At 45.2% G+C, this 27,466-nt stretch overlaps 2 protein-coding genes across 12 annotated transcripts in view; one reads left to right on the top strand and one right to left on the bottom strand.

Annotated features, from left to right (window-relative positions):
• The window catches only part of aff3 (AF4/FMR2 family, member 3), a 15,735-nt gene extending 11,599 nt beyond the window's left edge, over nucleotides 1-4,136 (bottom strand). For 2 of the 7 annotated variants that reach the window (XM_027027936.2, XM_035522797.1), the window contains exons 1-5: nucleotides 4,049-4,136; nucleotides 2,509-2,550; nucleotides 653-730; nucleotides 479-515; nucleotides 263-311 (exon numbers count right to left, since the gene is read on the bottom strand). In XM_027027936.2, coding sequence (XP_026883737.2) covers nucleotides 263-311; nucleotides 479-515; nucleotides 653-727 — 161 coding nt within the window. In that variant the 5' untranslated portion in view covers nucleotides 728-730; nucleotides 2,509-2,550; nucleotides 4,049-4,136. Of the gene's footprint in view, nucleotides 1-262; nucleotides 312-478; nucleotides 516-652; nucleotides 731-2,278; nucleotides 2,365-2,508; nucleotides 2,551-4,048 lie in introns of all 7 variants that reach the window. The other 5 variants (XM_035522795.1, XM_035522793.1, XM_035522794.1 and 2 more) reach the window with 5 other exon arrangements.
• A 3,432-nt stretch (nucleotides 4,137-7,568) lies between these two features.
• Nucleotides 7,569-25,994, top strand: arhgef7a (Rho guanine nucleotide exchange factor (GEF) 7a). 5 transcript variants are annotated; one of them, XM_027027944.2, is made up of 21 exons: nucleotides 7,570-8,088; nucleotides 10,093-10,176; nucleotides 13,329-13,413; nucleotides 13,793-13,926; nucleotides 14,235-14,430; nucleotides 14,560-14,648; nucleotides 15,339-15,433; nucleotides 15,839-15,934; nucleotides 16,942-17,064; nucleotides 17,154-17,292; nucleotides 17,384-17,443; nucleotides 17,622-17,768; nucleotides 20,412-20,498; nucleotides 20,586-20,664; nucleotides 20,813-20,952; nucleotides 21,117-21,338; nucleotides 21,414-21,507; nucleotides 21,594-21,683; nucleotides 24,163-24,235; nucleotides 24,389-24,443; nucleotides 24,547-25,994. In XM_027027944.2, the coding sequence occupies exons 1-21, from the start codon at nucleotides 7,924-7,926 to the stop codon at nucleotides 24,667-24,669; spliced, it is 2,376 nt and encodes a 791-aa protein (XP_026883745.2). In that variant the 5' UTR covers nucleotides 7,570-7,923; the 3' UTR covers nucleotides 24,670-25,994. The 5 variants fall into 5 exon arrangements, with proteins under 5 accessions (XP_035378870.1, XP_026883745.2, XP_035378872.1 ...); XM_035522979.1 differs by having other exon boundaries at nucleotides 14,235-14,436; XM_035522977.1 differs by having other exon boundaries at nucleotides 7,569-8,088; nucleotides 14,235-14,436; nucleotides 21,117-21,507.
• Nucleotides 25,995-27,466: the final 1,472 nt, after the last annotated feature.

Genomic DNA, 27,466 nt, shown 5'->3' with positions numbered 1-27,466 from the left:
CTGACTTTTGTGCAAATGTATCCCTGTCTTCACAGTGTTCCCATATAAATACCTATCCCATGTCAAAAGGACATTTACAACTAACAGTAATTAAGAAGAGTTCTGTTCAGTTAAAGAGGGGTGATTGTGTGTGTGTGAGTGTGTGTGTGTGCGTGCGCGCGTGTGTGTGTGTGTGTGTGTGTGTGTGTGTGCGCGTGCCCAGAGGTGTTAGTGCTGGCACCTGGTTACCATGCACAGATCTGGTGTCATGTGCCTCACTTACGATTTCTGAGGTGCCATGCGAGGCATCCTCACAGAGGCGTCCTCCCTCACTGGAATCGGAACCAGAACAAAAAGGGTTAAGGAACAGCTGAAATATTTCCCTTCACATAAGGGAATAGCATAAAGGACTAAGTAATAACGGAATATTGTTCAGGGATTACGTGCACGTATGCAAACACAAGCACACGCACACCATTGTGCGAGAGTGTGGCGTTACCATGTCTGTGCTGAGAGGTGGGCCGCTTCTTCTCCTGCTGCGGAGACACACCGAACAAAACACAGCGTTCACTTTCCGGACAGCCGAACAAACGTCACGTCGTCAGGTCAACACAAGCCGAGTCTGCGGCCTCGGCTGCTGGGTCTTTGTGACTGTCATGTTCCTTGGACTCACCTTTGAGTCGGAATACAAGAACCGTTCAGTTCCCCCTCCCCCCGGAGCCTGCTGGGAAGGCCAGGAGTGGGTCATGTCCTGAAGGGAGTGGGAGAAGAGGTCAAAGGTTAAGGGTGAGAGGTCAGAGAGATTTAAAGACTCTGTTTTGGATACAGGCAGAGAGGAAATGCAAGACTTTCTCTCTCGTAGGTGAGGGTCGGCGATGACCTTTCACATTGCATGTTGGTTTTATGGCTTGCCTGTTTTAGGTCCTGTTCACTTATACCGTGTCATTACAGTTATTGGCCACTAGAGGCCACACCAGGTGGCTTGAATTACAGTCCAGCGCTTTTCACGCGACTGTTTTCAGCAGGGCCGGATGTGGAAGTTTGAATTACGCAGGCACTTGTTGCTTCCACAGCTCGCGGAGACTACATCCTTGGTGTTAAATTCACGTGCACGGCCTGACTGGAGTAGATTAAGACATGAGAAATGGAGGAAAAGTTTGGTAATGTTCAAGAAAAAAAAGTTATTTGTAGAGAAGAATGTGGCTAGTGTAAAATAGCCATGTGAATCATACATCCGTCTATCCATCCACTCATCAACAGTTTAATGTCTCTGCTCATCTAATCTAGTCAAAGTGAACCAAAAGATCCAAATAACAACTTCAATATTTGAATGTAAAACTTGCACACACACACACACACACTTCACTTGGCCAAGAATTCATCATACCCCTTGGTACATTATATATGTCATCATTAACTCTAATGTAATAAGAAGAATAACATTAAGAGAGACATTATAAAACATCTTAATCAGAGGCATACAGAATATGTGTTCTGGTATGCATCAGATTGTGTGTGTCTAAGCAGGCGTGTCAGTTGTGACTGATTCCCTGTGTGTGTGTTTGTGTGTGTGTGTGATTTTGTTTCTATGGGTTTATGTATGTGTATATATATATTGTGTGTGTGTTTAATGAACGGAAAGCACTGCAGATCATGTGTGATCTGCATTGCTGGCTGTAGGTTCTCAGAGGAACAGATGAGGACATTTGATAGGACCGAGCTGGGCTTGGAATGCAGTCTGTGGCACATGACTGCAATCTAATCAGAAAGGAGACCACCAGCAGCAGGTCAAAGCCATGTTATTCACCAGCACAGAGAGACATACCCCTCCCACATAAACACAAGCGCAAACACACACAGGTCAACATGCACGCATGCGTGCATACACACACATACGTACACATATACACACACAGACAGAGGCACATGCAAATCTCTCACAAATACAAGCACGTTCATTAAAAAGGCCACTCTGAGCCAAGGACACTCAGACATGCTCCTCTCAGTAATCCTCCTCTCTGATCCTTTTCAGTCTCCGTCTTCTGGCCGTCTCTCTCTCACAAACACACTCCTCCCTCTGGACCACGAACATCCCTCTTTCCACTCATCCTAAGGCTTCATTATCTCCCCCTCTCTCTCTCTCTCTCTCAGTCACTAAGGACTTTGGCTCACTGCTCTCTTCCAACAACAAGGCTTCCCAGGTGAGCTTGCTGCTATCTGCTCTGGGTCTGGTTCTCTCTCTCCATGTCTTTCCTCACTGACACAAACAGTGCTGCACAGCCCCTCACCTCTCACTTACCTACAGACCGGGTGAACCAGGAAACCTTCACAGGACAACGGTTACACCAAAACTGATGAAACTCTGTAGTGGTTGACAGTTGTCTACTGGAGACATCCACAAGGAGATAATCACGCACACACACACACGCACACACACACGCGCACACACACGCGCACACACACGCGCACGCACACGCGCACGCACACACACACGCACACACACACGCAAAAGTTTGTCATGGATCTTACCACCAGAATGTCTTGAGTGGATAGAAAATATCCTTGATTTACCTGTGAGTGAACAACACGGAAAGAGTTTAATTTAGAACTCACGCACACCCACCCCCACAAGTCTGCAAAACCACATGTGCATCTACGGCCATTTAAGGGCGACTTATCTGGCTGCGAGCGTGAGTGTGCACAGTGCTGGTGAACGAGGTGAGAACTATATGTGTACAGTAGTACTGCAGCACACCAGTGCTCCTGAAAGCCACATTCAAAGCGTTTAGTGCTCACCATCCGCCTGCTCTCAGGGCTCATGCCGTCTAACAGAACTGCAAGGAAGTCTGCAGCCATAAACCTGATCGCAAGGTTAGTTAACACAGCCCAAGTGGTGGCTCAGTGGTTAAGGTAAACGACTTCTAATCAGAAGGTGATGGTTCAAGCCCCACCACTGTCAAGTGGCCCCTGAGCAAGGTCCTTAATCTTCAACTGTTCAAGTTGTCCTCAGTTAGTCAGAATTGTAAGTCACTTTAAAAGCATCAGCTAAATGCCATAAACCTGACCAATACAGGTTAACATAGCACCCAACCTGCTAAACCTCCTCAGTGATGGACCCTTGGCCTGAAACAGGCCCCCTATGAAATGGCAGATCCTCATATTAGCTGGAATGATCACAGAACCAGCACTTGGATAGAATGATTGCATTTACACTGGAGATACATGTCTTTATAATACACACTCTATTATAAGTTGCCCTTAAGAGCAACTGCCAAAAGTATATAGCTAAATATAGTGGAATGTGAATTTTGCTCAATGGTGCATTTAGTGCACAGATACCAACATAGTTTCTGAAGTATGCTGTTGCAGGAAACAAGATGCATTAATGCTCATTGATTGCATTAGTACAAATGAAGAGTTTAAATCAAGCTGAGAAAATGTGTCTTGGAAATTAAACACTCATTTAATAAACTGGGGCAGTTGCACAGTTTGTAACATTTATTATGTCCTGGGAAGCCTTTAAGTCTTAAGAGCCTTTAAGTATATATTTTAAAGCATGTATTTATAACTTTAAGTAAAAGGAAAATTAAGTTGTTTTTTTTCTAGGTAACCAACATTTGTTCATTTGGTACAGGGGAGTCAAAACTGAAGACACGCACGCAAGGACACACACACGCGCACGCACGCCCACACACACGCACGCACACACACACGCACACGCACACGCACACACACACACACACACACATACATACACACACACACAGAGTGGTGCAGCTGCAGAGTTGAAGCACATGCTGACTCACAGTGAAGCAACAACAGATGAGAAGACTTACAACAAGGAAGTGAATCCTTTTAATGCCTCTATGCGTTCCAGTGGCTCAGCCTCTCTAGACATGCACCAGGCAGGCTGACATTTAAACTCACATACCCTTCATCCTCTATGCATCTTTTTCTGTCTGAAAATATTACTCATATTTGTTGCTCTTACTAACATTGCGTGCGCGCAGAGAGAGAGAGAGAACTCGACAGACTCCTGCATTTATCTGAAGGACCTTGTCTCACTCACTCATTCATGCAGTCGCAGTACCCTCAGCGACTTCGTCAGATTCTTCTTCCTCCGACCGCTTTTCGACTCATGCGCATATCCAGCTTCCAACATCAGCGCGAGCCACCGAGGGCGCAGACGTTCCACGGCACCCGCGTCTCTAAGGAACCAGAGCGCTGCGCGGGAAACGGGCAACCTTGATGGAGCACCGAGATACCCAGGTGACTATGGCGCAGCGCGACGATGCCCTGCAAAAACAGGGGAGAGGAAGTGTCTCGGTTTGAATATTTACATTTGAATATTTCAAACGTCGTCTAACCAACGACGTCCCTGGCCACAAACCAAAACTGAAAACACCAACGCGTCGCTCGTCTCTACTTCAACCGGAAAACGGTTCAACTGACAACCAGAAAGCCTCCAACTTTCACAACGGTCTGAGCAGTCACCTTAGACGAGCCACCAATCTGAGGAACCGAGGTGGCTTTGCCAACGTTATGCTTCTGAAATGAAATTGCACTGGAGTTTTTAATATTGAAGTTTGATATAAACCCTGTTAAAAACTTGGGTACGTGCATTTCACAAAGAATGACTGTTTTTAGACGACAATAAAACAACAACAACAACATCATCAAATCCTGTAGTTAATTGTTTACTGTTTAAAGGAAAGAAAATCAACGGGATAAACTGTAGTCGCATTTACCTGGAACGCGTAACGCAGCATGCAAAGTTTTCCCTCTCTCCAAAGAGCGTTAGGCATATTTCTGAGAGTTGTCCCTTTATTTACACCTTATTGCAGGTGTGCGCTCCAGGCAAAGACCATCAACAAGTCCCGCAACACTGGGGCAAGAACGGTGATTCCGGGATGGCCCGCGGTGTGCGGAGGCATGTTGTGTCTCACGCTGAAAGACGCTGTACCGACTCCCGGTGCACTGCAAAACAGCACGAGCGTGGCAGATGAGTTTGCGCGTCGGCTTTTAAAGGGAGGAGGCACGTGGGAGTCATCGGAAACACGGGCAAAAAAATAAATAAATGGGAATGCGCGTGAGGTTGCACCTCCTGCGTCAATCATTTAAAGCGATACTCGCGCGCATTCACCCAGGTGTGTCAAAACCATTAACGCGCCGGTTTCTAACACCAAAGAATGTCGCGCTGACCTTTTTTTTTTGTATAAAAAAAGACAAAATACAGAAGACGCATCTGAGGAACAGGGGCGATTACCCGGCTGGTCTCGAAATAGGAACATACAGCCACTATCGCGCGCAATCCGCCGGACTGTATTCTCATTTAGTTCTCATCAATTGTTCATAAAATTACATGGAAAAAAGACAAACAAGCAATAAACAGAATCCTGATGGAACCACATAAAAACGCACTAGGAGATTTGTGAAGTTTTTGAGATTAACTGTAACCCGACTCACCCCTACTAAGGTGCGCAGAACCACAGACCACAGACCGTTCCCTCTCAATCTCTCCTTATCTAGCTTGTCTGGATTCTGTCTCTGCAATTCACTCTCACTTTCTTAATACAACGATTAATATTACAGTTAATCAGTCTGAACTGGCATGCTTTAAATACAATCACTTCTACTAATCTGTCATTAAAATAACTGAAAACATTTAAAAAAAAAAGAAATTCTTAATGAATTGGTATAACAGAGGTAGTCTGTTCGTGGTGAGGCAGTGAGTATTGAGGGAAACCCACCCCACCCGTGTTTGTGCAGATGTATTGCTCATCTTAGGTTGCCTCACTCTGTCAGGGCTGCACCCTTCATGTGCTGATTTGACCATGCTGAGTACTGCACAGAGGGCGAGAACTACACCTGGAGAGGCACATAATTATTATACTGAAACTAAGAAATTTGATTTGTGGTCAAAGATGAGCAGAAACATAGAAAGATAGAGAGGAGAGAGAGAGAGAGAGAGAGAGAGAGAGAGACAGAGAGACAGAGAGAGACAGAGAGAGAGAGAAGTAGAGATACATGAGCAGAGAAGATTATTTGAATACATGATTTTCCAGGAAGACACATCCACACCACAGAGTGCATCGAGTCAGTGGTGTAGCGTTTAATGGTGCATGACATTTTTATGTGTCTTTGCTAATGTGAAGTCAGATATTTTGAATTATGATGTTATTATATCTCTTACGCATGAGGGTGCAGAAGTGGGACATGTGCATACTGCCTTATAATAAATCAAGGGGCCATCATAAAGTAGTGATAAAAAATCAATAACAATGTTCGTGTCCTCTTTGTGCCTGTTTTTGCAAATGAACACACACACACACACACACACACACACACACACACACACACACACACACACCAAAGAGAAAGATTTAAGAGAGTACTACAAAGCTGCTTCCCACAGACAGTCAAAGCACGTTCACACATTTCCTGCTAATACATATTTAATGTGACAGCCAAATGCACTCACAGATAAAACACAAACATTTAGGCCTAAATGTTTGTGCAGAGGGGAAGATACTGAAGACATTAGAGTATGTAAGGTGAAGCACAAATATGTCAGAAGAAATGTCAGAAATGGTTAAAAGATGAGGTTGAGCATTACACATGAAAGAGAACCTTTAGCACAAGCTCAGGGAGGAACTCTTTGCAGGGGCTCCCTTGGTTACGGCCCCTGGTGATGACTGACCTCGGGGACTGGGGTGGGTCTCATGGCAGGGCTGTTAACACATGATATTCTGCACTCTCAACCTCGGGGGTACTGCCTACTGCCTCAATACTCTAGAGACGTGCTTGGAAGCTCCACCGGTATCCATGGTGACCCACTGGGACCTTAGATTCCTCTAGGTAGCCAGTCAGGTGACGCTTGGAGAGGAAGACATAGATAAAGAGAGAGAGAGAGAGAGAGAGAGAGAGAGAGAGAGAGAGAGAGAGAGAGAGAGAGAGGGAGGTTGGAGTTTCTGGACTGCTTTTACAAGTTATATAAGGCAATCTAATATTGAATGACCGGTGACTGTAATATTTAACTCAGAATTAGATGTAATGTGACTGAGAGACTGCCAGGAAGTAAAATCACCTGAGACATAAAGGTAAAGACACAAATATGCCAATTCTAAAAGAATAACTCCATGTAGTTGGTCCTGGTTCTATTTAAAAAATGTGATCTTCTGTATCATCAGAAACATCTCGATTTAGGCAGCCATGGGTATTTGACAAATTCTTGAATTTGGATTTCTGCTTTGCTGTTAGCAATGGAAATCGGCGAAACCCTTAATTTAATTAATTTTTTGCTTGCATACCCAGGGTGTGAAGACATAAAATACAATATTAGGTTGGACAGCACCACCTTGCGGAGAGCTGAAGAAGTGCTCAAAGATCAGGAAGAAAATAAACCTATAGATTATTTTTATTTTATTTATCTAATTATTATTATTATTATTATTTTTTTTTTTGGCAGAGGGCGGAGTACATGCGATAAGACCTATTTTGATAGATCGATATGTAGCTTTATATGTACACGTCACATCCCGAGTGTTTATGGTAGCCCAGAATTATTCGGTTTCGGCGCGCTGTTTTACCACCTCGAGGTGTCATGCAGAAGAGACCGCAGCCGTGAAATAATACCAGCCTACATGCAAATCCGCCTCCGAAGGCGAGCGGTCGGGCCGGGCTGTCTGCGATAGTGATGTCGTCATGTGCTGGATGCCAGTGCAAGGCGTCTGACGGCAAAGCGCTCGCGCTACAGAGCCCAGCGGCGCGCGCAGATACAGCTCACGGGCGCAGCGCGTTCAGACCAATGGCTCACAGCGGAAACGACGCTTTATTCCGCGGCTGGTTGATGACTACGGCTTAATCGCTTCGGTAAGACGCGGCTGGGGAGACAGAAACACCCCCCCCACCCCCCAAAAAAATCTCGACATCGCCAGCGCGACCATGAATCCGGCGGAGCAAACGGTTACATGGCTCATCACACTCGGTGTGTTGGAGTCCCCGAAAAAGACCATTTCGGACCCCGATGGGTTTCTGCAGTCCTCGCTGAAGGATGGGGTTGTCTTGTGCAGGTTACTGGAGCGGCTACGTCCGGGTACCACTGATAAAGTAAGCCCATTTCTTCCCGCGGTGGCGTGATCATAGTGCAACGCTCAGACATTTAAACGTCGTTTTGCTCACTTGACTGTGTGGCCTGTGTGATAGATCCTTTATAGCTCACAGCAGCGGTGAATCCCCCCGCAAATCGGCGGTCAGCAGCTGTTACGCCTAATGAGCGCCGTGACTGTCGCGTACGAGACGAGCCACAGAACTGGCAACGCAAATCGTATTCAATCGCGCTGTGTTCTTTAGGCCTATGTGATTGTCCTTAAATTCGTGTTACTGGGAGAAACGTACACTGGTCTGTGTGCATTGGCCTCCATTCTAGGCCAGCTGTAGGATAACAGACTAACCTACATCATGTGATGCTGTGGAAGGACGAACGCTGGAAAATTGCGTTGAGGATACAGATACTGCTGCAGATAATACCATATTCATGCCACTTGAGAATGGCCTATCATAGGCTATAAAATTACTAAAAAGACAACGTGTTTAAGGTGGTATGTGTATAGGCGCTATAGATATGACCTGCGCGCTGCAACTTGTGCTATTAAAAGCCAGTTTGCGATTTCAAGTAGTCTGTGGGTGTTTAAACGCCGCTAAATGGACTAGGCGCCCAGTTAACTGTGCGTGTTGTTGTCGTGTGCCCTAATATGTCATCACCAGATTAAGGGGAGGGTAGCATTCCAATACAGTGCAACTGATATCAGTTCAAATCCTCATCAGGAATTTAAATCATTTTTGTTTTTGTCATATTGTAGTCCAGTGGATGTCTTAAAATAGCTCTTTGAAATACATCTTAAGAATAAATATACATTGTTTCATTTATTTAAAATAATGCAGTTACAGGCCTTTATCACAGTGATGTCACCGGTAGTTCTCGCTTTTAATTCGAGTAAGAAAAGAAACCGCCCATCCTATCAGGGATGCCACTTATGAAGTGATCTGACATTCAGTTGTCATACATTCTCGACACTTCAAAACATAACTTGCAAGATGATGGTGTTGAACACCTTAATAAATATCGGCTTGCATTCTTCTTAAATTTACAGACAAATGAAACAAAAACTCCTGCCCATTCAGATGGTTTGGTGTACCCTGTACCCGGGAAAAGCCAAATGTTTGTTTCATAACTGTGGATTTCTCATATTATCAGTCCAGTTATTTCAATTTACTGAACTTATATTTTGACAGTATATATTACTCAGGCAGGTGTAGTAGGTTTGGTTACCAATGTTACTCCATTAAAATAAAAACATAAAAAGAACGTAATTCACGACTAGCAAGGCGTCTACTGATGTGGCTCCCCAACACACAACACATTCAGATTCTCACGTACAAAAAGTAACATTTACTTATTTTATTTACATATTATATTTCGCAAGATTCAACCAAATCACCTGAATTAGACTCATCAATGTAAAATCAGCGTTGTTTTAGAACATGGCTGAATTATTCCTTTATTTGAAGAATGCGCTTTCACTCCTAAATCCCGACACTCGGCTGTGCATGTAGGATATTTACAGCTACAGACGTTTTGAACAACAAAATGATTTTGAAGGTGGCAGTCTGTCTGCATATTTGAGGAGCAATAACAAAACCATATGCCTCCGAAGACCACCATTTATCCAAGAGCAGGCATCACTACAGCTATTGTCGTTTCTGTAGAAAAAGACACCTTAGATTAAATCAGTGCGCATGACCAACCTAAACCCAGTGTCCCGGCACGTCTTTTAGTCTAACGGCGACACTTCGGAGGGACTCCATTTATTAATCACAGAAATCCCACGGCTTTGTTTTGCCCGCCAGATAGCATATGCATGCGTGTTGTGCCTTCCCAGTTCTGCGCCCAGTATCGCACGTCATTTCCGTCCCCACTGCCAGAGCGGTTTAAGACATCGCTGGACGTGTCCGGACACCCGTGCGGAACATTTAAACCCGTTGCACCGCCGCAGAGGGAGGAAAACGCTATTCCGGATTCATTCCCTCAATGTTTTCCCTGTTCCCCCTCAGATTTTTCAGGACCCCAAAAACGACTGCGAGTGTCTAAGCAACATAACGGAGTTCCTTAAAGGCTGTGCGGCGTTCCGTGTCGAGGTGAGTTGCTTTTCTTTCACACACGGGACACGATACCAGTCGTGCGATGCGCTGTATCAGTTCGATGCGGCCTTATAAATATTGCTATGTGACAAACAGTCTTCACAGAAGGCGTGAAAAGGGGTCTGGACCCACAGCCGTGGACTGCGCTAGGTCATGCTCAGAGGAATATGGAAAAAATATCGTCCCAGCGTACCTCGGTTACAAAGTAGTATTGCAGCAGAATGACTTATGAAATATGTCTTATTTGAGCGTACACTGGTTACAACGCGGTGAAATGTTCTTGGGCTTTGAGTCTTCTTTCGTAAATAGTTGTATACACAACTTACTTGTGACTGTTATTGTTTATTTATTTCGCTATGTTCACGTATTTGATGTTACAGTCTAGGTATGTGATGATGATTTGTCCTTCAGCTTCAACATGGTTTGGGAACTTCCATTGGTCTCTCTTGGCTACACAAGTAGCGACACATTAATGTTCGGTTTACCTGGACAGGGTGTGCCGTCCAAGCCTAGAGGACTGACCTGAGAAGTTCTGATGATGATCGGGAATGATTGGGGCTCTAATGACGAAGGATCAGTCGGTTTTTATAAAAATCTCTCTGCAGTGATTTCTCCTCAGTTATAAATCGGATTTCTCAGTTGTGCCGTTCATATGTTTGAAAATGTGCCTTTTGTTAGCAAACGCGGTTTCTTTTTAGTGCTAGACAATATGCCGTTTGTAAACCGTTGTAGTTTTCGCCTTGACAGTAGTGATATCGCGGAAAGCTGCAGGAATTGAGTTCTTTTAAAGAAAATCTTGTAGGCTGCGAGCTCCCGTCGTTCCAGATGAGGGGTGGGGGTGTTTGGATGAGTCATTCAAGAAACGTTAAAAATATTGATTACAAGAATATACATCTCTAAACAAGAACCTTCATGCGTTCTCAAATGCATTAATAATATCTTGTACGTCACATGGCAGTCACAACATGGAGCAATATCATTACATTGTAGTATTTTGTTGCTATAATGTAGGCCTGTTTGTATTGGGTTATTTTCTGCTGCTCAGAATATACCAGGTGGACAGACACTCTTGGAGTATAATGTCGATATCTGGTGATCCACTTTTATTCTTTACATCTGTGGTTGCAACGTCAGACGTCAACAAGACAGACCTCCAGTGTGTCATCACATTAATTATACTTTTATTGTTGGAGATGACACTCTTTCCCCAGAGTGTGTTGAGATATAGACGCCTATAGATTTCACCATGCCATACAAAGAGCCAGATTGCAAGATGCCAGATTATGCGCATTTATTACTGCAGCACATGTGTTGCAGTGCCAGATGGTTTGGTCCATGTGTACTTAAGCGTAATGAGAACAGGCGAGATCCAGTCTCTGCTTTTGTTAACTGTGCACTGACGACAAAAAGGGAGTTCTAACATTTTAAAAACTTTTTTTTTCTCCTTCCTTCGCGTCAGAGCTTTTAGCGAAGACCCGTTTGAGAGTGCGGCATGTTCCAAACCTTTATTTTTTTTTTAATTGAAATGAGACGATCGCTTGTATCGTTTTTGGCTGTGCGGGTATCGCCCTGCCCTGTCTGTGCAATGGTACTAAAACATAAATACCCCTGTTGGGACACGGTAGTGCTGTGTGTAAATAACGGAAGTCAGTATTTTCCTCAGGCCTTACAGGTCTGATGCGTCCCCTCGTCCAGTACGGCAGAGTTCCTCCCCAGCGTTGCCTATGTCCAGCTGGGGCTCACAGACACAAGTCCCTCTTTGTCCCTGTGGAAGACCCTGTTGCAGGGGCTGGTACGCTGTGTTTTGCATGACCGCTGCCGTGTCGGACCACAGCTGAACACAATAACTGTCCAGCTAGCGCGACCTCGTACTGCTCGTCTCCATCATGTCGGCGGTGGCTGCGGATTTTCCGCACTTCTGTCTGGTTGTATGGAAGGTTGTCCTTGCTTTGGTTCTTGTCTTTCAGCCGTGTATCTGGCACACCTCGTTCACGTGGTCTTCAGATCAGCCGCGACGTATTTCCCTCCATCACTTCTTCAGTCAGCATCTGTTTGCCGTTTTGTAGTTTAATCGTGTTTTTCTGCGCATCAGTGCTTGAACGTTGGGGCAGAAAGCGGCTTCCTTTGGTTTGAAGTGTGTCATTTCTCTAGCACTGCATTCTGACTCCCTCAGATTGCGGTTCCTCGATTACACAGCTCTATTAATATAGTACCGCAGCTGTGTCACATGTTTTGTTTACACTTTCTTGCATGTTCGGCAGACCGTCTGTGTATTTTACCACAGAATATAAAGCACGTTTGTTTCTTGTTGTACTCTCTTGCAAATATCATCGTGATTTGTCCCCTTTTAGCAGTGGAAAATAGGGTCAGATTAGTTGATTGACTGTCTGACCAGCATGGCTACAGGAAGTTAACCTAAAAACCACTTCAATGTAACTGTGTATCTGGGGCAACAAGAACTAGGGACACGATGTCTACCCCACACACACACACACACACACACACACATAGCTCCCTTATTCTCCTAGGGCATATCTGTAGTGGAAATCTGTAGTATCTGCGTATCGGAGTGGAAAGTGAAGCGGAGGTCTATATTTCAGGCGGTGGATCTTCTTGACACTTTGGGAGCCCTGTCACTGCTTCTTACAACCCTCACTGGCTAAGGAACGTGAGCACAAGGCCAGTCTACAACTTTACAAACACAGTGGTGCGGGGAGGTCTACTTATAAGGTGCAGAGGCAGCCTTTGCTCTGCAGCCTAACGTTTAAATTTGGACTGTAATGCAGGAAAGCCCGCCAGTGAGTTTTTAGTGCCATGACAAACTGCTGGCAGTCGGCCTTTACTTAAACCAAGGATTAACACTTCGGGCAGCGTTGCTCTGGGGTTTCTGTAAGAAGGGAGATGCCGGAACACCCGCCCCTGACGGGGAGCTGCTTGGCTGTAGCCACATCCCACGTGTTACCCACCCACCACTGCAAGCTGTGGATGAGGATCATAATTTTATTCCACAGTCATGAATATGCTGAATAGTTTATGTAAACTGATTTCAGTTGCAATTGATGCCGTTTATGGGCTTGAGGGAAATGGTTAGGAAGAATGATGACCCTTGTTACTGGCAACTTCTCTCTCTCCCCCTCTTTTCTCCATAGCCGTTTGAGGCTGGTGACCTGCTGCAAGGTCAGAACTTCAGCAAAGTCCTCACCACGCTAGTAGCCCTCAACAAAGTGACCGCAGGTGAGCTAGACACACCTGTAGGACACGCCATCACTCTCCAAGGATAAGGACGTGCACATTTACTGTTTAAACATCCAGCCACCTATATCATTAGTCACTGATCAGCAGTAGCAACATGGTTGTTATGATGGCGCATTTGCTGGCTAACATCTTGAACAACTTCTTACCGGAAACTATTCAAATTATTTCAGGTGGTATTTTTCCAAATATTACTCTCTTTAATTGTTTATTAAATGCTTCGTCGTGATTGTTAAACTCTCTTAAAATGAGTAAAACGAGTTTAACATCCAAAATGTAGAATGTGTGTGTCCTTCCTTCGCCATTATTGCACTGCAGATGGAAACCATGTCTGTTTTTTTTTTCCTTCGTGCTGGGGCAGATATCGGCTTAGGCAGCGACTCCGTGTGCGCCCGCCACTCATCTACCCACCGCATCAAGTCCTTTGAGTCCCTGGTGTCCCAGACTTCACTGGGACGGTCATCCAAGCTGCTCCACAACCAGTTCAGAAGCTTGGTGGGTCACGCTCAGCAGGAGGTGGGGGGGGGGGGGGGGGGGGGGGGGGGGGTTGACGAACGCGATGGCGTCCCGCTGAAAACAAGCACTTGGTGTTGACCTGAACGGCCTTTTAAACGGGTGGAGCGCGGGCACGTCTGAGGTGCTGGGTTCCTGACGGTGGCATGAGATCTTTTCATGTTCAGCTACAGTAGCCTCAACGTGACTTTTTGTGGAGTTTCTCCGTGCTGTTTAAAAGAACGGTGAATCCTAAAAACAAGCATCAGAAGTAAAGTTTGCCTCCTTTTGTCCCACCTTTCTGGGTGTAGGATATGACGGAGAACAGCACCACCCAGCTGGTGGTGAAAGCACGCTTCAACTTCCAGCAGACCAACGAGGATGAGCTGTCCTTCGCCAAGGGCGACATCATCGGCGTCACCCGCATGGAGGAGGGTGGGTGGTGGGAGGGCACTCTCGGTGGAAAGACGGGCTGGTTTCCAAGCAACTACGTCAGAGAGGTCAAAGGTTGTGGCAAGTACTTAAATAGTTTAATGGTTCTCAAATAATTCTCAAATGGGTCTCCCATATTTTTGGCTATTTCTCCATGATGCATTGTGCAGGAAGCTGAGATTCTGTCTTCTGTTTTTGTCACAGACAAACAGGTCTCCCCCAAGTCTGGAACAATGAAAAGCCCCCCTAAAGGGTTTGACACAACTGCCCTCAGCAAGACCTACTACAACCTGGTGAGAATTGCATCGGTTTTCTCTGTGTATATATATGTAATGAATATTTGCGATGCATACAGGATCAGTGTCCATGTTATTGTGGCCTAAAGGCCGAATTCACTTTATTAACACTGTTAATTACGAAGCTAATGTGTGAAATGAGGTATGTTAGAATCTGAGATATCGTGGATAAAACTTCAAATGTTGGTGGCAGTTTTGGCAGTTGTCACAAGCGCGCGTTAATGGTGAAGTTTCAAATGCCTTAAAAGCTCTGAAGACATTTACATAAGCTTGTCCTAATTCTGTCAGGGAGCGTTTCTTTCTCCCCTGACATTTTAATGTCTGTCTCTGCTTCTGGTTGTAGAAGAACCAAAGTGCCAGTTCTTCAGTTTGCGAGTTTGAGTACGTAATGTAGGTGATGAGTGGAACGGTCTTCTATCCGCGTTTGTAATCCTGAACTCCGACCTGTTCAAGGAACTAAATGCAGCCTTTTAATCTATGCGTTTTAAAGTTTGTATGAATGTATGTTTCTTTCTGATTATTTTAAGTCTTTATAATCTTTTACAGCTAAATGATTGTTTGATGGCTTATGACCGTATGTTAATGCGGTCTGGTATTGTATATCAGCGATGCACTGGGTGTCAGTCTTAGTGCTAACCCTTGTAGATAATGAAATATCGCTTTATGGTTTGCTCTCTCCTACAATAGGTGCTACAAAACATTTTAGAAGCAGAAACCGAGTACTCAAAGGATCTCCAGAGTCTTCTGTCCAACTACCTGAGACCATTGCAGAACGCTGAAAAGTAAGCCCCACGTTCTCCAAACGATAGGCGGATATTGGACATGGGTCCTCCTGCGTCTGTATCAGTATAGTGGGATCCGTGTGAGTACATGTAGAGAGCGAAAGGTCTCTGGTCAAGGGATTGGACACTGTGAACCTATGGCTCACTTTTAAGGGTTGATTTATTTAATTTGAGTTTTTGTAAATTCATTGAAAATGAAACGCTGTTAAAATGATTGCAGGGTTGCGGATGGCCATCAAGCAGAGCTTAGCAGGAGCAAACCAACCTGTCGCACACCACACACATCACTAGTTTTGTGTCATCTGGTATTATTTCGCTATGACTTGGTTTACCTGAACTTCTCTATAACTCTGTCTCCCTCCCTCGTCGTCTCTTTCCTGCGGTGGATTGGTCGTCCGCTCACAGGCTCAGCCCGGCAGATACCGGTGTCGTGCTCGGAAACCTGGAGGAAATCTGCACTTTCCAGCAAACCCTTGTCCAGTCACTGGAGGACTGCACCAAGTGAGTTACGTTAATGACCGCCCATTCATTCCAAGATTCGCCCCTAATGGCTGGCACCTAAGTCACGGTTGCAGGGCTGAAGACTGGTGCAAATAAAACTTAATCAAATATTGTGAACTTGAGGTGCATGTAGGGAAGAACGACTGACTAAATGAATGAATGAATGAATTCTGTTTGTGATTTGAAGGGCTCTCATGTGCTTATATTGCCCTTTACAGGGAAAGGGTTCCAGGGGAACTCGCATAGAGCCATATCATATTATAGACCCCTAGAAACAGATCCAGGGAAACTCCCATAGATCCATATCATATCATAGACCCCTAGAAACAGGTCCAGCGGAATTCCCATAGATCCATATCATAGACCCAAAGACACAGATCCAGGGCAACTCCCATAGATCTATATCATATCATAGTCATAGACACAGATCTAGGGGAACTCCCATAGATCCATATCATATATCATAGACCTATAGACACAGACACAGGTCAAGGGGAACTCCTATAGATCCATATCATATCATGTAGACCCATAGATCTGTGTCATTGGATTGATGAGTGCAGTAGAGTTGGGGAAAGGGTGGGTGTATTTGTATTTGCACCTGACAACCTTCCTGGATGTTTAACTACCTGTAGAATTCAGTTTCTACACACTTAACTCTGTTATTCAGATGCTGCAGAAGGTCTTGAACTTGTGTGTTCATTTGGGGATGGAGCTAAACAGTTAGGGTGACGGATCTTCAGGACCCGAGCTGGGCATCATGGTCTTAGTAAATCGGATAATAACAATCGTGTGCGAAGGAGGGACGCTTTTTGCCTATACTCACCTCAACATTGACACTCTACTGAATTTCTGTGTACTAATGAATGTTGACGCCTGGAACATGTAGTGTTCTTGTTATTACCTCCATCTGTAATGGAATGAAGTGGTTTTGGGTGAACTCTTTAGTGAGAACAGCGGCTCGTGAGACAAACCCCGGGTGTGTTTCCGATCCCGTTTGTGCCCAGACTACCCGAGCTGCAGCAGAAGGTAGGGGCCTTCTTTTTGAACCTGATGCCCAGAATGAGAGCTCTGTACACGGCCTACTGCTCCAACCACCCCTCGGCTGTCAGCGTGCTCACCGATCACAGGTATGGCGGTGGAGTTTGTCCCCTTTATATGGTACCAAGTTCTAGAGGCGGTCCTTACACGGCGCGCTTTCTGTCCCTGTCTGTCCTAGTGAGGAACTCGGCGAGTTTATGGAGGGTAGAGGGGCAAGTTCTCCTGGCATCTTCACCCTGACCACAGGCCTTAGCAAACCGTTCATCAGACTAGAAAAATACCCCACCCTGCTGAAAGAGCTGGAGAGACACATGGAGGTAAGATGGTAAACGACCCCTCTCGGTTCTCCCCTGTACCTTCGTCATGGGTGCCTGTTTCTCATCCTGTTCGTCTCGTTGTCTTCCTCAGGAAGGTCACCCAGATCGGACAGAAATCCAGAAGTGCATGACCGCATTCAAGAATCTTTCTGTGAGTCCCCGCGCGAGGCCCCCTCGGGGTACGGTGTCTGCGGTGGCCTGTAAGCTCATAGTCAGCGTGCCACCCAGGGCTTTCTCGTTCCTCCGCGCGCCCGGCTCCACATCGCCGGGTCGGGCATGGACCGTCGTCGTGGCAACCGGCTTTTCATGCTGCGTTTCCATGGCTGCAGGCGCAGTGTCGGGAGGTGCGGAAGCGCAAGGAGCTGGAGTTGCAGATCCTGACCGAGTCCATCCGCCTGTGGGAGGGGGAGAGCATTAAGACCCTGGGCTCCGTGCTGTATCTGAGCCAGGCCCTGGTTCAGCACCACGGCTGTGAGGTCAGGCCACGCTCTGCACTGGGAATCGGATTAATTAGCACCTCTTTTCTCATTTGCTTTTTGTGTGTCCTTGCGTTGCTGGTGTAACTGTAGCGTCTTCAGCTGCCTCGTCATAGATGAAAGGAGAACACGTGGCTAGAGCCTTCCACTCTCAGCAGTGCATCTCCACGTTAAAGTTCCGGTGACGTCTAGCGGACTTGCGTTTGAGATTTTGAGTTTCCTGGCACGGTATTCACTGTTCTCTTAGCTTCTGGAGCTTAGGGACTCCAACGTGCAAACAAGAAGGTACCATTCTCCGAGGAAAACATTGGGAACAGCTTTGTCTGTCTTTATTATGTTTAGAGGCAAATGCACTCTATGGACAGAAGTATTGGGACACGGCTCTTAAATATTGAATTCAGCAACCAGCTGTGCCGTCTGCATTTCCAAACATTTATGAAAGAATGGGCCATTTTAAAGAGCTCACTGAATTCGAGCGTGGTACTATAGTGCCACCATTGCAACAAGTCAGTTTGTGAAATTTCTTCTAGATATTCAGATATACCTAGATATTCTAGATATTTCAAAATATTCCTAGATATTCTTTGATCAACTGTGAGTGGTATCATTGAAAAGTGGAAGCGTTTAGGAACCACAGCAACTCTGCCGCAAAGTGCCAGACCACATAAAGGTACAGAGCAGGGTCACCGAGTGCTGGGCACATGGTGCATAAATATCGCCGACGCTCTGCTGACTCCATAACTGCAGGCTTCCAAACCTCCTCTGATATCAACTTCAAATAAACACAGCGCCGGGAGCTTCATGTCAGGGGTTTCCATGGCCACACAGCTGCGTTTTTGACTTTCATCACCAAGCGCAACGCCGAGCATCGGCTGGAGCAGTGGAAACGTGTTCTGTGTGGTGACTAGTCGCGCTTCTCTATCTGGCAGTCTTATGGATGAGTCTGGGTTTGGGGAATGCCAGAGGAGGGTTATGCCAACTGGGAAGTTTGCTGGAGGAGGGATAATCCATGGAGTTGTTTGTCAGGGCTCAGCCTAGGCTCCTTAGTCCCAGTGAAGGGAAATCTTAACCAAGGCACTTTGGTCAATTGTGCCCTTCCAACGTTGTGGCGACAGTTTGGGGGAAAGCCCTTTTCTCTTCCTGCATGACCGTGCTCCAGTGCACAAAGTGAGGTCCGTAAAAGCACAGCTGGGTGAGTTTGGTGTGTAAGATCTTGACTGACTGCAACCCCATCGAACACCTTTGGGATGAGCTGGAACAGAGAGTGTGAGCCTGGCCCTCTCGTCCGACATCAGAGCCTGACCGCAAAAATGCTCATCTGGATGAACGGACAAGAATTCCCACAGAATTGCACTGCGAGATCTCGTAGAAAACCTTCCCATGAGAGTGGGAGCTGTTTTATCTGCAAAGGGGAAATCAACTCCACATTTAATGCCTATGGATTTATAAAGGGACGTCATTAAAAAAAAACAACTCCTGGAGATGTAATGTGCAGGTGTCCCAATACTTCTGTCCATATGGAGTATATAAGCAGCCTTTTCTGGACAGGTTGATCAAATCTTCATTAGCTTCAAACTTCTTAATTGTGATGGAGATGGTGGTTAGTTTTAAGGCGGTTAGACACTGCGATTTCAAACACCTTAAGCAAGGACAGGACACTCTGCTCTTTGGACTCGTGAGTCATGTACGGTTAATGTTCTCAAGTCACATGCTCACACCTCACAAATGCAATCTGTCCGAATGACCGGTGTGAAGCCACCTCATACGGAAATTTCCCTGCACTTCGAAAAAGCGTCTAGCGTTGCTGACCTGTGCCATAGTGTGCACTGAAATTCCTAGAAAAATGAAAAAATGGACATCGATACGCAGGTGCCTGGGATGATGTCGGCAATTTGTCAATTTTGCAAAAAGAACCGGAAGTAAGCTACAGTTTGACTGTGCTTGTCGTTGTCCAAAATAATTTTCAAACTGCTTTGTGTGTAAATTTTTGAAAACCAGACTGACGTTAATACATTTGCACGTGAGGGAGCTTAAACTGCAAGAGAAGTGACCCAAACAGAAATCCTCCCATATGCCTGTACATCTGTCACACTGCACACCAGTCTGACCTTGTTTACACCTTCACACTGCATATCAAACAGCCGGCGAAGCTAAAAATATTAGATTTTAGTTGGCGACTACCAAATCAACAACCGGTTGTCTTGTGTTTTTGTGGTTGCTCAGCAACTGTCCTATGTTGATGATATATATTGTCATGTATAATATATATTTTCTGTAATTAAATAGAAAGTTGAACCACAGACATCTTCGCTATGGGTAGCTAACAATAACTAACCCCGACCCTACCTACAAATGACAGACATGTAAACAACAGGAAAATGAGAAATGGCACTGAAGACAGATGGTGGAGAAATCCTGTGTCTAAAATGAAAGAATAAATTAAATGTTGTTGTTGTTCTACTGAACTGATCTACTAGTGCGGATATCCATGTTATGATGGTTTACGCCCAATCCTTGTATGATCCGTCTCATTAAGCCATACGTACTGAAAACTGGTGTGTGTGTGTGTGTGTGTGTGTGTGTGTGTGTGTGTGTGTGTGTGTGTGTGTGTGTGTGTGTGTGTGTGTGTGTTCCTGCTACCAGGAGAGGAATGAACGTTACCTCTTACTTTTCCCTCACGTGTTAGTGATCATCTCCGCCAGCCCAAGGATGAGTGGCTTTATCTACCAGGTGCACGCACGCACTCATTATTTCTCCTAGATGTTAAAAGCCCTTCGTGCTTCTCCTGTGTAAAACTGCCCTCTTTGTTTTACTCAGGCCAAGCTGCCTTTAAGTAGCATGACGGTCACTCCATTAGAGGACTCGGAGAACCAGAAGAATACCTTTGAGCTCTCCGGTAAGAACAGCCCCGCACACCTGTCGCCGCACTTTTATCTGAAGGCGGCAGGTATCGTTTCAGTCTGGCTTCAGCCCCCGTGCCTGTACAGCTGTACCGAAGGCAGGAGGCCGGCCGATTGGCTGAGAGCGTGTGACTCTTCCCGCAGGAAGTGCGTTTGAGAGGCTACGGGTTGTGTGCTTCAGTAAGCACGACCAGCAGGACTGGCTGGAGCACCTCAACCGCCAGACCAAGCACACCTCTCTGGCTACGCCCATCATGAAGCCGCTTACGGTTCCCTGCCACACGGTGAGTCTCCGCAACGGGGGCAACTACCCTGAAACAAAGCAATAGTACCTGTATGTATTGAGTTTAGCAGTCATATTCACATAATGAGTCATCACTCAGTTTACTACAGTTATACAGAGACTCCTTTCTCAAAGATCTCTCTCTCTCTCGGTCTCTCTCTCTAGCTCCCCTCTCACCCTCTTACTCCGTCCAGACACGCGGAGAGCCGTAGCCTGACTGTGGCTCCTGCCTACCACACCCTCCCTCACCCCTCCTCTCACGGAGCCCCGCACAGCACCATGATGTGGGGGCCCCTGGAGCCCCCCAAAACCCAGAAGCCTTGGAGCCTGAGCTGCCTGCGGCCTGCGCCCCCCCTCCGGCCCTCGGCTGCTCTCTGCTATAAAGAGGTCAGTCTGGGCGGTTATGCAGGGGTATCCTTCCTCAATCCTTCCTCAATATCTCTCTCTCTCACATTGCTACAGGATCTCAATAAAAGCCCCAAAAGCATGAAGAAGCTGCTACCCAAGAGAAAGCCAGAGAGGAAGCCTTCTGACGAGGAGTTTGCGTTGAGGAAGAGTGAGTTGGTTTGTTTGATGATGATGATGATGATGATGAAGGCTTCCTACAGAGACACACCTGTAACGACCCTCTAACCTGCACAGGTACTGTAGCTCTGGAGGAGGACGCTCAGATCCTGAAAGTGATTGAGGCCTACTGTACAAGTGCCAAAACCAGACAGACTCTTAATTCAAGTAAGATTACCCAGAAACCCCCATGCTCTCTTATTAGACGTTCTGTCTGTATATCTCTTACGGCACTAAGACCACACACATGTCTCTGAGCTTAACCAAAATAAAAGTCCTTCGTCAGGCTTTTGTAACAGTATCCTCTCTTTCTCTTTCTTCTTCACTCTTTTTCACATCTTTAATTCATTAATCCCTCGCTCATTTTTCTAATCCACACTTTCACGTCTAACACTTCCGTTCCCTCTTTTTATTTTTTCCATAAAAACTTTTTTTTTTTTCCCCCCGCTTTGGTTATCGGTTATTTCCCCCCCACCCACCGCACCATCTCATCCGTGTGTGGTTTCATCCTGCCACACAATCCCATGTGTCTGGGGGGGGGGGGGACCGGACTGCCCTCCCTGCTGTGGTTGGCCTGTTCGCCCCGCCCCTCGCCCCGCCCCTCGCCCCGCCCACCCCAGCATGGCAGGGCACCGACCTGATGCACAACCACGTGCTGGACCAGTCCAGCGTGGACCCTCTAGGCCGCCGTAGCAGCATCTCCCGGCCCGAGGCCACGTCGGACCTGTCGGAGGACTCGGACTATGACAGCCTGTGGACGGCGCACTCGTACAGGATGGGCTCGGTGACCCGGAAGAGCTGCAGCTCCTTTATCTCCCACCAGAACTAAAGTCCCTCCCACTACTTGTGCTAACTTCAGTCATTCAATTCAGTCTGGCGCTTATTTATTCTTTTATTTATCTTGCTATCTATTTATTTACTTATTTATATTTGTTTTCTATTTATTAACTTGATTTGCCTGGTCGGTTGCGTAACTGTATTAAACCTCACTCATTTTATTTATTTATTTATTTATTTATTTGTTTTTGTTTGTTTGTTTTCCTTTTATCCAAAGTTCTTGTTGCCTTGATAATTTTTTGGTTTTGTTTTTTTTCTTTTTTTTTTTGTCTGCTGGTGCCCTTTCACGTGGGCACCCCCCTATGCTAGCTAGTATTTCATCATTAAGAATAATGGAAAAAAAAAAAAATCTGAAAGTCGTGTTGGTGGACCTTTTTAAAACAAAGTCCTCTTGATTTTTCATCCTGCTACAAATTGTCAAATCTCCAGCGTTGTAAATATCGTAGTATTGTCATTTATTCGAGAGGTCTAGTATTACTAGAAAACAAACACTGGATATAAGAATTCTGGCCTTCAGCTTCAAGGTTTCGGAATGCGAGACGAGAGTTAAATTTCATGAAAAATCTGTAGTGAAATACGGGAACTTACTGAGTTGTAGTTGTTATAATTATTATTGGAATATTGAGTATCTGTCTTTATGTATGTATTTATTTTTAAGTTGTATAGTAGATGTTTTTTAATTTGTTTTTAACATTTTTAAGCTTGTATGTATTGTGTGTTCATAATGGTGTCAACATATGGTACAAATGTTTACCAAAAGGTGTTGAATTTTGAATGGTTGTGAACAGGTGTGTGGCTGGAACACTGAAGACGTCTTCGCCTCTCATCCGAAGCTATGTGAACAATTGTAGTGTCTTGACATGAACTTTTTTTTTTCTTCTTTTTGCGTACGAGATGTTTATCGGGATGCCAGAGAAATCTACTGTGGTGCCAATCGCAATGCTAACATTCGGACAATGAGTAAGCTTATAACTCCTGTTTGTGTGCTATTCCCCGTGACCAAGTTTTCCTCTGTGGTTCAGCAACTGGACAAGAAATCGTAAAACAAGTGACCAAACGTACTGCTCTTCCATCTGTTGTACTGTGCAGGTATCCTAACTCTGTATAAAACGTCAGTGATGTTTACGTGGCCTAAAGTCAAGATATCACTAATGTGTTTGTTATTTACAGCACATGCAGATTTAAAAATGATGCATCACAGTCATTGTAATATACATTTTCAATAAATATGGGCTTTGTTAGTTTTTTTTTTTTTTTTTTTTTTTTTTTGGTATAATACTTTGTCCTTTCTGGGACAGTAAATATTTCCAAGAAAAACTAATTTAGCTTTTTATATGATGTGGAGGCAAATACCCAACAAATGAAGAAATCACCTTAATAATGAACTTTAATAACCTGTTGAAGTTCATATTGAGGGATTGTTGTCATTCCTCCATATACGTTAATGTCTCGTATACTTTATGGTGTTTTCTTCTGGTCCTTTGCTGCAACACATCAGTCCAGCAGCTCCATGTACAGGACTAACGTGAAAACACGCGACCCAAGAGTACGGCTTCCGTGAACTACCATTGCTTCTTAGTAAGGAAGCCCTAATTCTGTAGGAACCCTTTGCTAGAATCCTCTTCTGTCCTTTAGTTTTCCTGTCTGCATGAATAACTTGTCTCACTCCTGTCTCGTTGGCGTTTCTGTGAGTCCGATCCAGTCTGAACACTGTTTCAGGAAACGGTTGTCTTTTGACCTGATTTTACCAGCTTGTACAACTTGTAGGGATGCGTAGAAACCAAACTGCAGGACTTTTATTTTGGAACAGGACGAGATGCTACAGAAGAGAAGATGATTGGAAAAGAGACGAGAAACAACAGACAGACCATTATGGAGGAAAAGTAAGACCACACGCATCAGACAGTTTGGTTCTCTTGCACTGAAGTTTAAAATTTTAATCAACTGATGTTGATATACCTGGTATGGTACATACATTTACGTGTTTCGTAATGCAGTAGTGTATGTTGAAGTTAACATATTTGAACACACCACAGGAGTCTGGTTGATGTCGTTTACGCTTTGAGACATGAGGCCCAAGGAATTAAGCAGGTGAGTTGGATGTTTTCCAGCACTCTGCTGTTGTATGTGTGAGTCATTTACTCTGCAAGTCTTGATGAGGTACATGTGGTCATGTGATTTAATTTACCAACAGGAGAATAAGAAAATAATTCGATATCTGGAAGAGGAGCAGAGAGCTCGCAAAGATCTGGAGAGGGTTGTATGGAAAGTACTAAAGAATATGAACGACCCATCTTGGGATGAGACCAATTTATGAGGTGTGTGTGTGTGTGTAAGAGAAAGATAGAGTGACTTGTTAAAATTTACTTGACGCATCCAAATTTTTCAAAATCTCACTAATGAGTCATGGGCAGTATCTGAGAAGTGCTGCTGCTGTAGGACTCCGTTCTGCCTACTGGACTCCAACCTGCTACAGTCCCAGGATCTGAGCGCTTTAGGGTTTACGTACGCTTTCAAACAGAGCTTTGTGAGGTTTTGAAAGAAAGCGACAGTGCCAGAAACTTTGAACTGTGACGTTGTACCAGAGTTAGACAGAGATGACTGTGTGTTCATACTGTCACCTGCTCATCTAATTTCTGAGAGACATTTTGGTATACGTGGGTATTGCATTACGTCCCAGTTCTGTTAAAAACTTTAGCATTTTTAACCAAAATTCCAGGTTGGATTGTTTATTTCAAGCTATGAATTAATCAGTGATGAGGAATTGTAGTTAAACGTGAAGGAAAGCTTAACTGGCAAAAGGTTAATTGATGATCTCGTGATTTTAACATTTCAGAAATCAGAAATAAACAATAGCTTTAATTGATAGGGAAATCATGAACTCACAACTGACAAGACCAGGTAACTATGGTTGCAGACAAGTTCCCTCCTGAACTGAGATCAGTGTTCAGCTGCAGTGATGGTATTGTAAGGAACTTAAAGGTTCCACCCACATTTCCCCTCAGCTCCTGCTAATACACGTCAGTCTCATTCTGTCCAGTAATTGTCCATTATGTGCTAATATTGTCTTATTAGTGATCTGTTTTTTCCACATATTGCTCCACAAGGTACTAGATGTACAGAAATTCACACACCTATATTTGTATTTCATTCAGAAAATAAGCTTCCTATACTGACTCGTTCAGTTATGTTTCAGTGCCACACACTCGAACACCTGAGCGGCAGGTTGTATACGTCAAGTGACCATGAGCCATAGCTCATCTGCCTCTTGTCTGTTTTTGCCTTCGTGCTCTTTTAACTTGCATATTGAAAGTGGTGACGCTTGCTCAGAAACACCTACCAAGCGTCATGAAGAAACGCATTGGTCTGCTTGCGTTTGTTTACTGCACAGCCTGCTGGGCCATGCCCACTCTGTCTGAAACGGCACTTCCTCTCTGTGAGGCCACATGTGAAACCTTTTTATGTCCTGCTCTTTTGGCAAGAAGTCACTGGAGACTGTGATGTACTTCAGACAACAATAACCTCATCAAAATGCATCCAAGGTATTTATTAAAGATGACCCTTGACCCCTAGATGACCACCTTTTGTTGACGCCACTGTATATAACCTCTGTAAATAAAAACCTTGACTTATTTGCTTTTATTTGCCTTTTGTTTGCCTGCTTTTTACTGATTTGCGCCCTTCCACTGAGCGTCTGAGTGCCTACGGCAGTGTGACGGGGCCCGGAGAAGTTTCCGGGGCTGGCCCGTGCGGGCGCACCCGCGTCTTATTCTTCCCCACTGAGTGGTGCTGGATGAAGGCAGGCGCGCGCCAGGACCCATTACAGTGACGAGGCAATCTGGCTCCTTTTGTGGGTGATGATTCTACTTCATTGATTTACAATGGAAAGGATATAATTTTGCTGGTGTTGGCAAAAAGCTCAAATGTCAGCCTTTTCAGAACGCTAGCGTTGCCTTGTTCACGGATGAATAAGGGAGAAAGTCACCTTTTGTCTCCCGTTTAAATATTCCTGCATAAACACAGAGACATAATGCCCTCCCGATAAAAGGAATCCCTGACGTTTCCCGAATTTATCCTTCAGTATATGGATAAAACCTACTGATAAATGCCAGGTTGGCCTTTTCAGTTCTGCTCCTACTCTCCTGTCCCACTCTCGCTGCTGCTAACGAGAACCGCCGAACACACACGTAAGGAAGCAGAAAGCCGTATCGGATCTCCTCTGTGGAATAACACGAGGGTCGCGTTCACATCCTCCTCCCCTGCACGGGCGGATTTGAGCCGGAGCGCCTCGCACCTGTGGAACAGGAAGGGACTTGTATCTGACTTCAGCTTTCAGGTATTAATGCCTCCTCCGCTGTTACTGACAGTGCAGTATAATGGGTATCTTTGAAGGACAGAGTCAAAGGGACAGCAGGATGCTGTGGACATTTGAATCAATTAGCTTTTGACCAACCTACACGGGCGCGCGCGCGCTCCCATTCCTCTGAGCTCCTGTCTCTCCCTTCCCCTGGGTCTATTCACTAGCCTGTGATCATTTAGATTTGACATGCATTGTGCATGAGCTTGTCTGTCCCTCTTTTGCTACTGTCTGTCATTAATTTCCATGGCTTTACAATTTGCCAAAAAAGAAAGGAGAGAGAGAGAGAGAGAGAGGGATGGACGGATGGATAAGAGCTCAGTGTCCTTTTGAAGGGGTTTGTTATTGCGCACAAAAAAAAAAACCAAACAAAAAAAACAAAACAGCCGCCCAATAATTTTTCGTCAATGTTTAAACTCCTAAAAGCTTTTCCCCGTCAGCTTTTGAAAAGAAGACCAATAAAGCCCCATTGAAAAGGACTGAATAAAAACAGTCCTCGGGGGCTTTGACCGAAGAGCTTCCTTTCTTCTGCCTCTAATCAAATAGGAACTGAAATGAATTAGAGTTTTCTTATGAAAATAGCCTTTGTTAACGGGGGAGGCCAGTAATTCATAAACAATAAGCCGCGTCATTGTGTGCACAGTAATATATGCACGCCGCACGGAGGCTAGAAGGCAGAGCCACGGCTGTGTGGGTGACTCGCTGGGCAAGCCTGCTCCTGAAGTGCTACTCCTCGCTCTCCCTCTGCCTCTCCGTC

The sequence above is a fragment of the Electrophorus electricus genome, chromosome 25 (genome assembly GCF_013358815.1).
Source record: "Electrophorus electricus isolate fEleEle1 chromosome 25, fEleEle1.pri, whole genome shotgun sequence".
Lineage (NCBI taxonomy): Eukaryota > Metazoa > Chordata > Actinopteri > Gymnotiformes > Gymnotidae > Electrophorus > Electrophorus electricus.
Note: the sequence above shows the minus strand (reverse complement) of the source record. Positions and strands in the feature narration are given on the sequence as shown.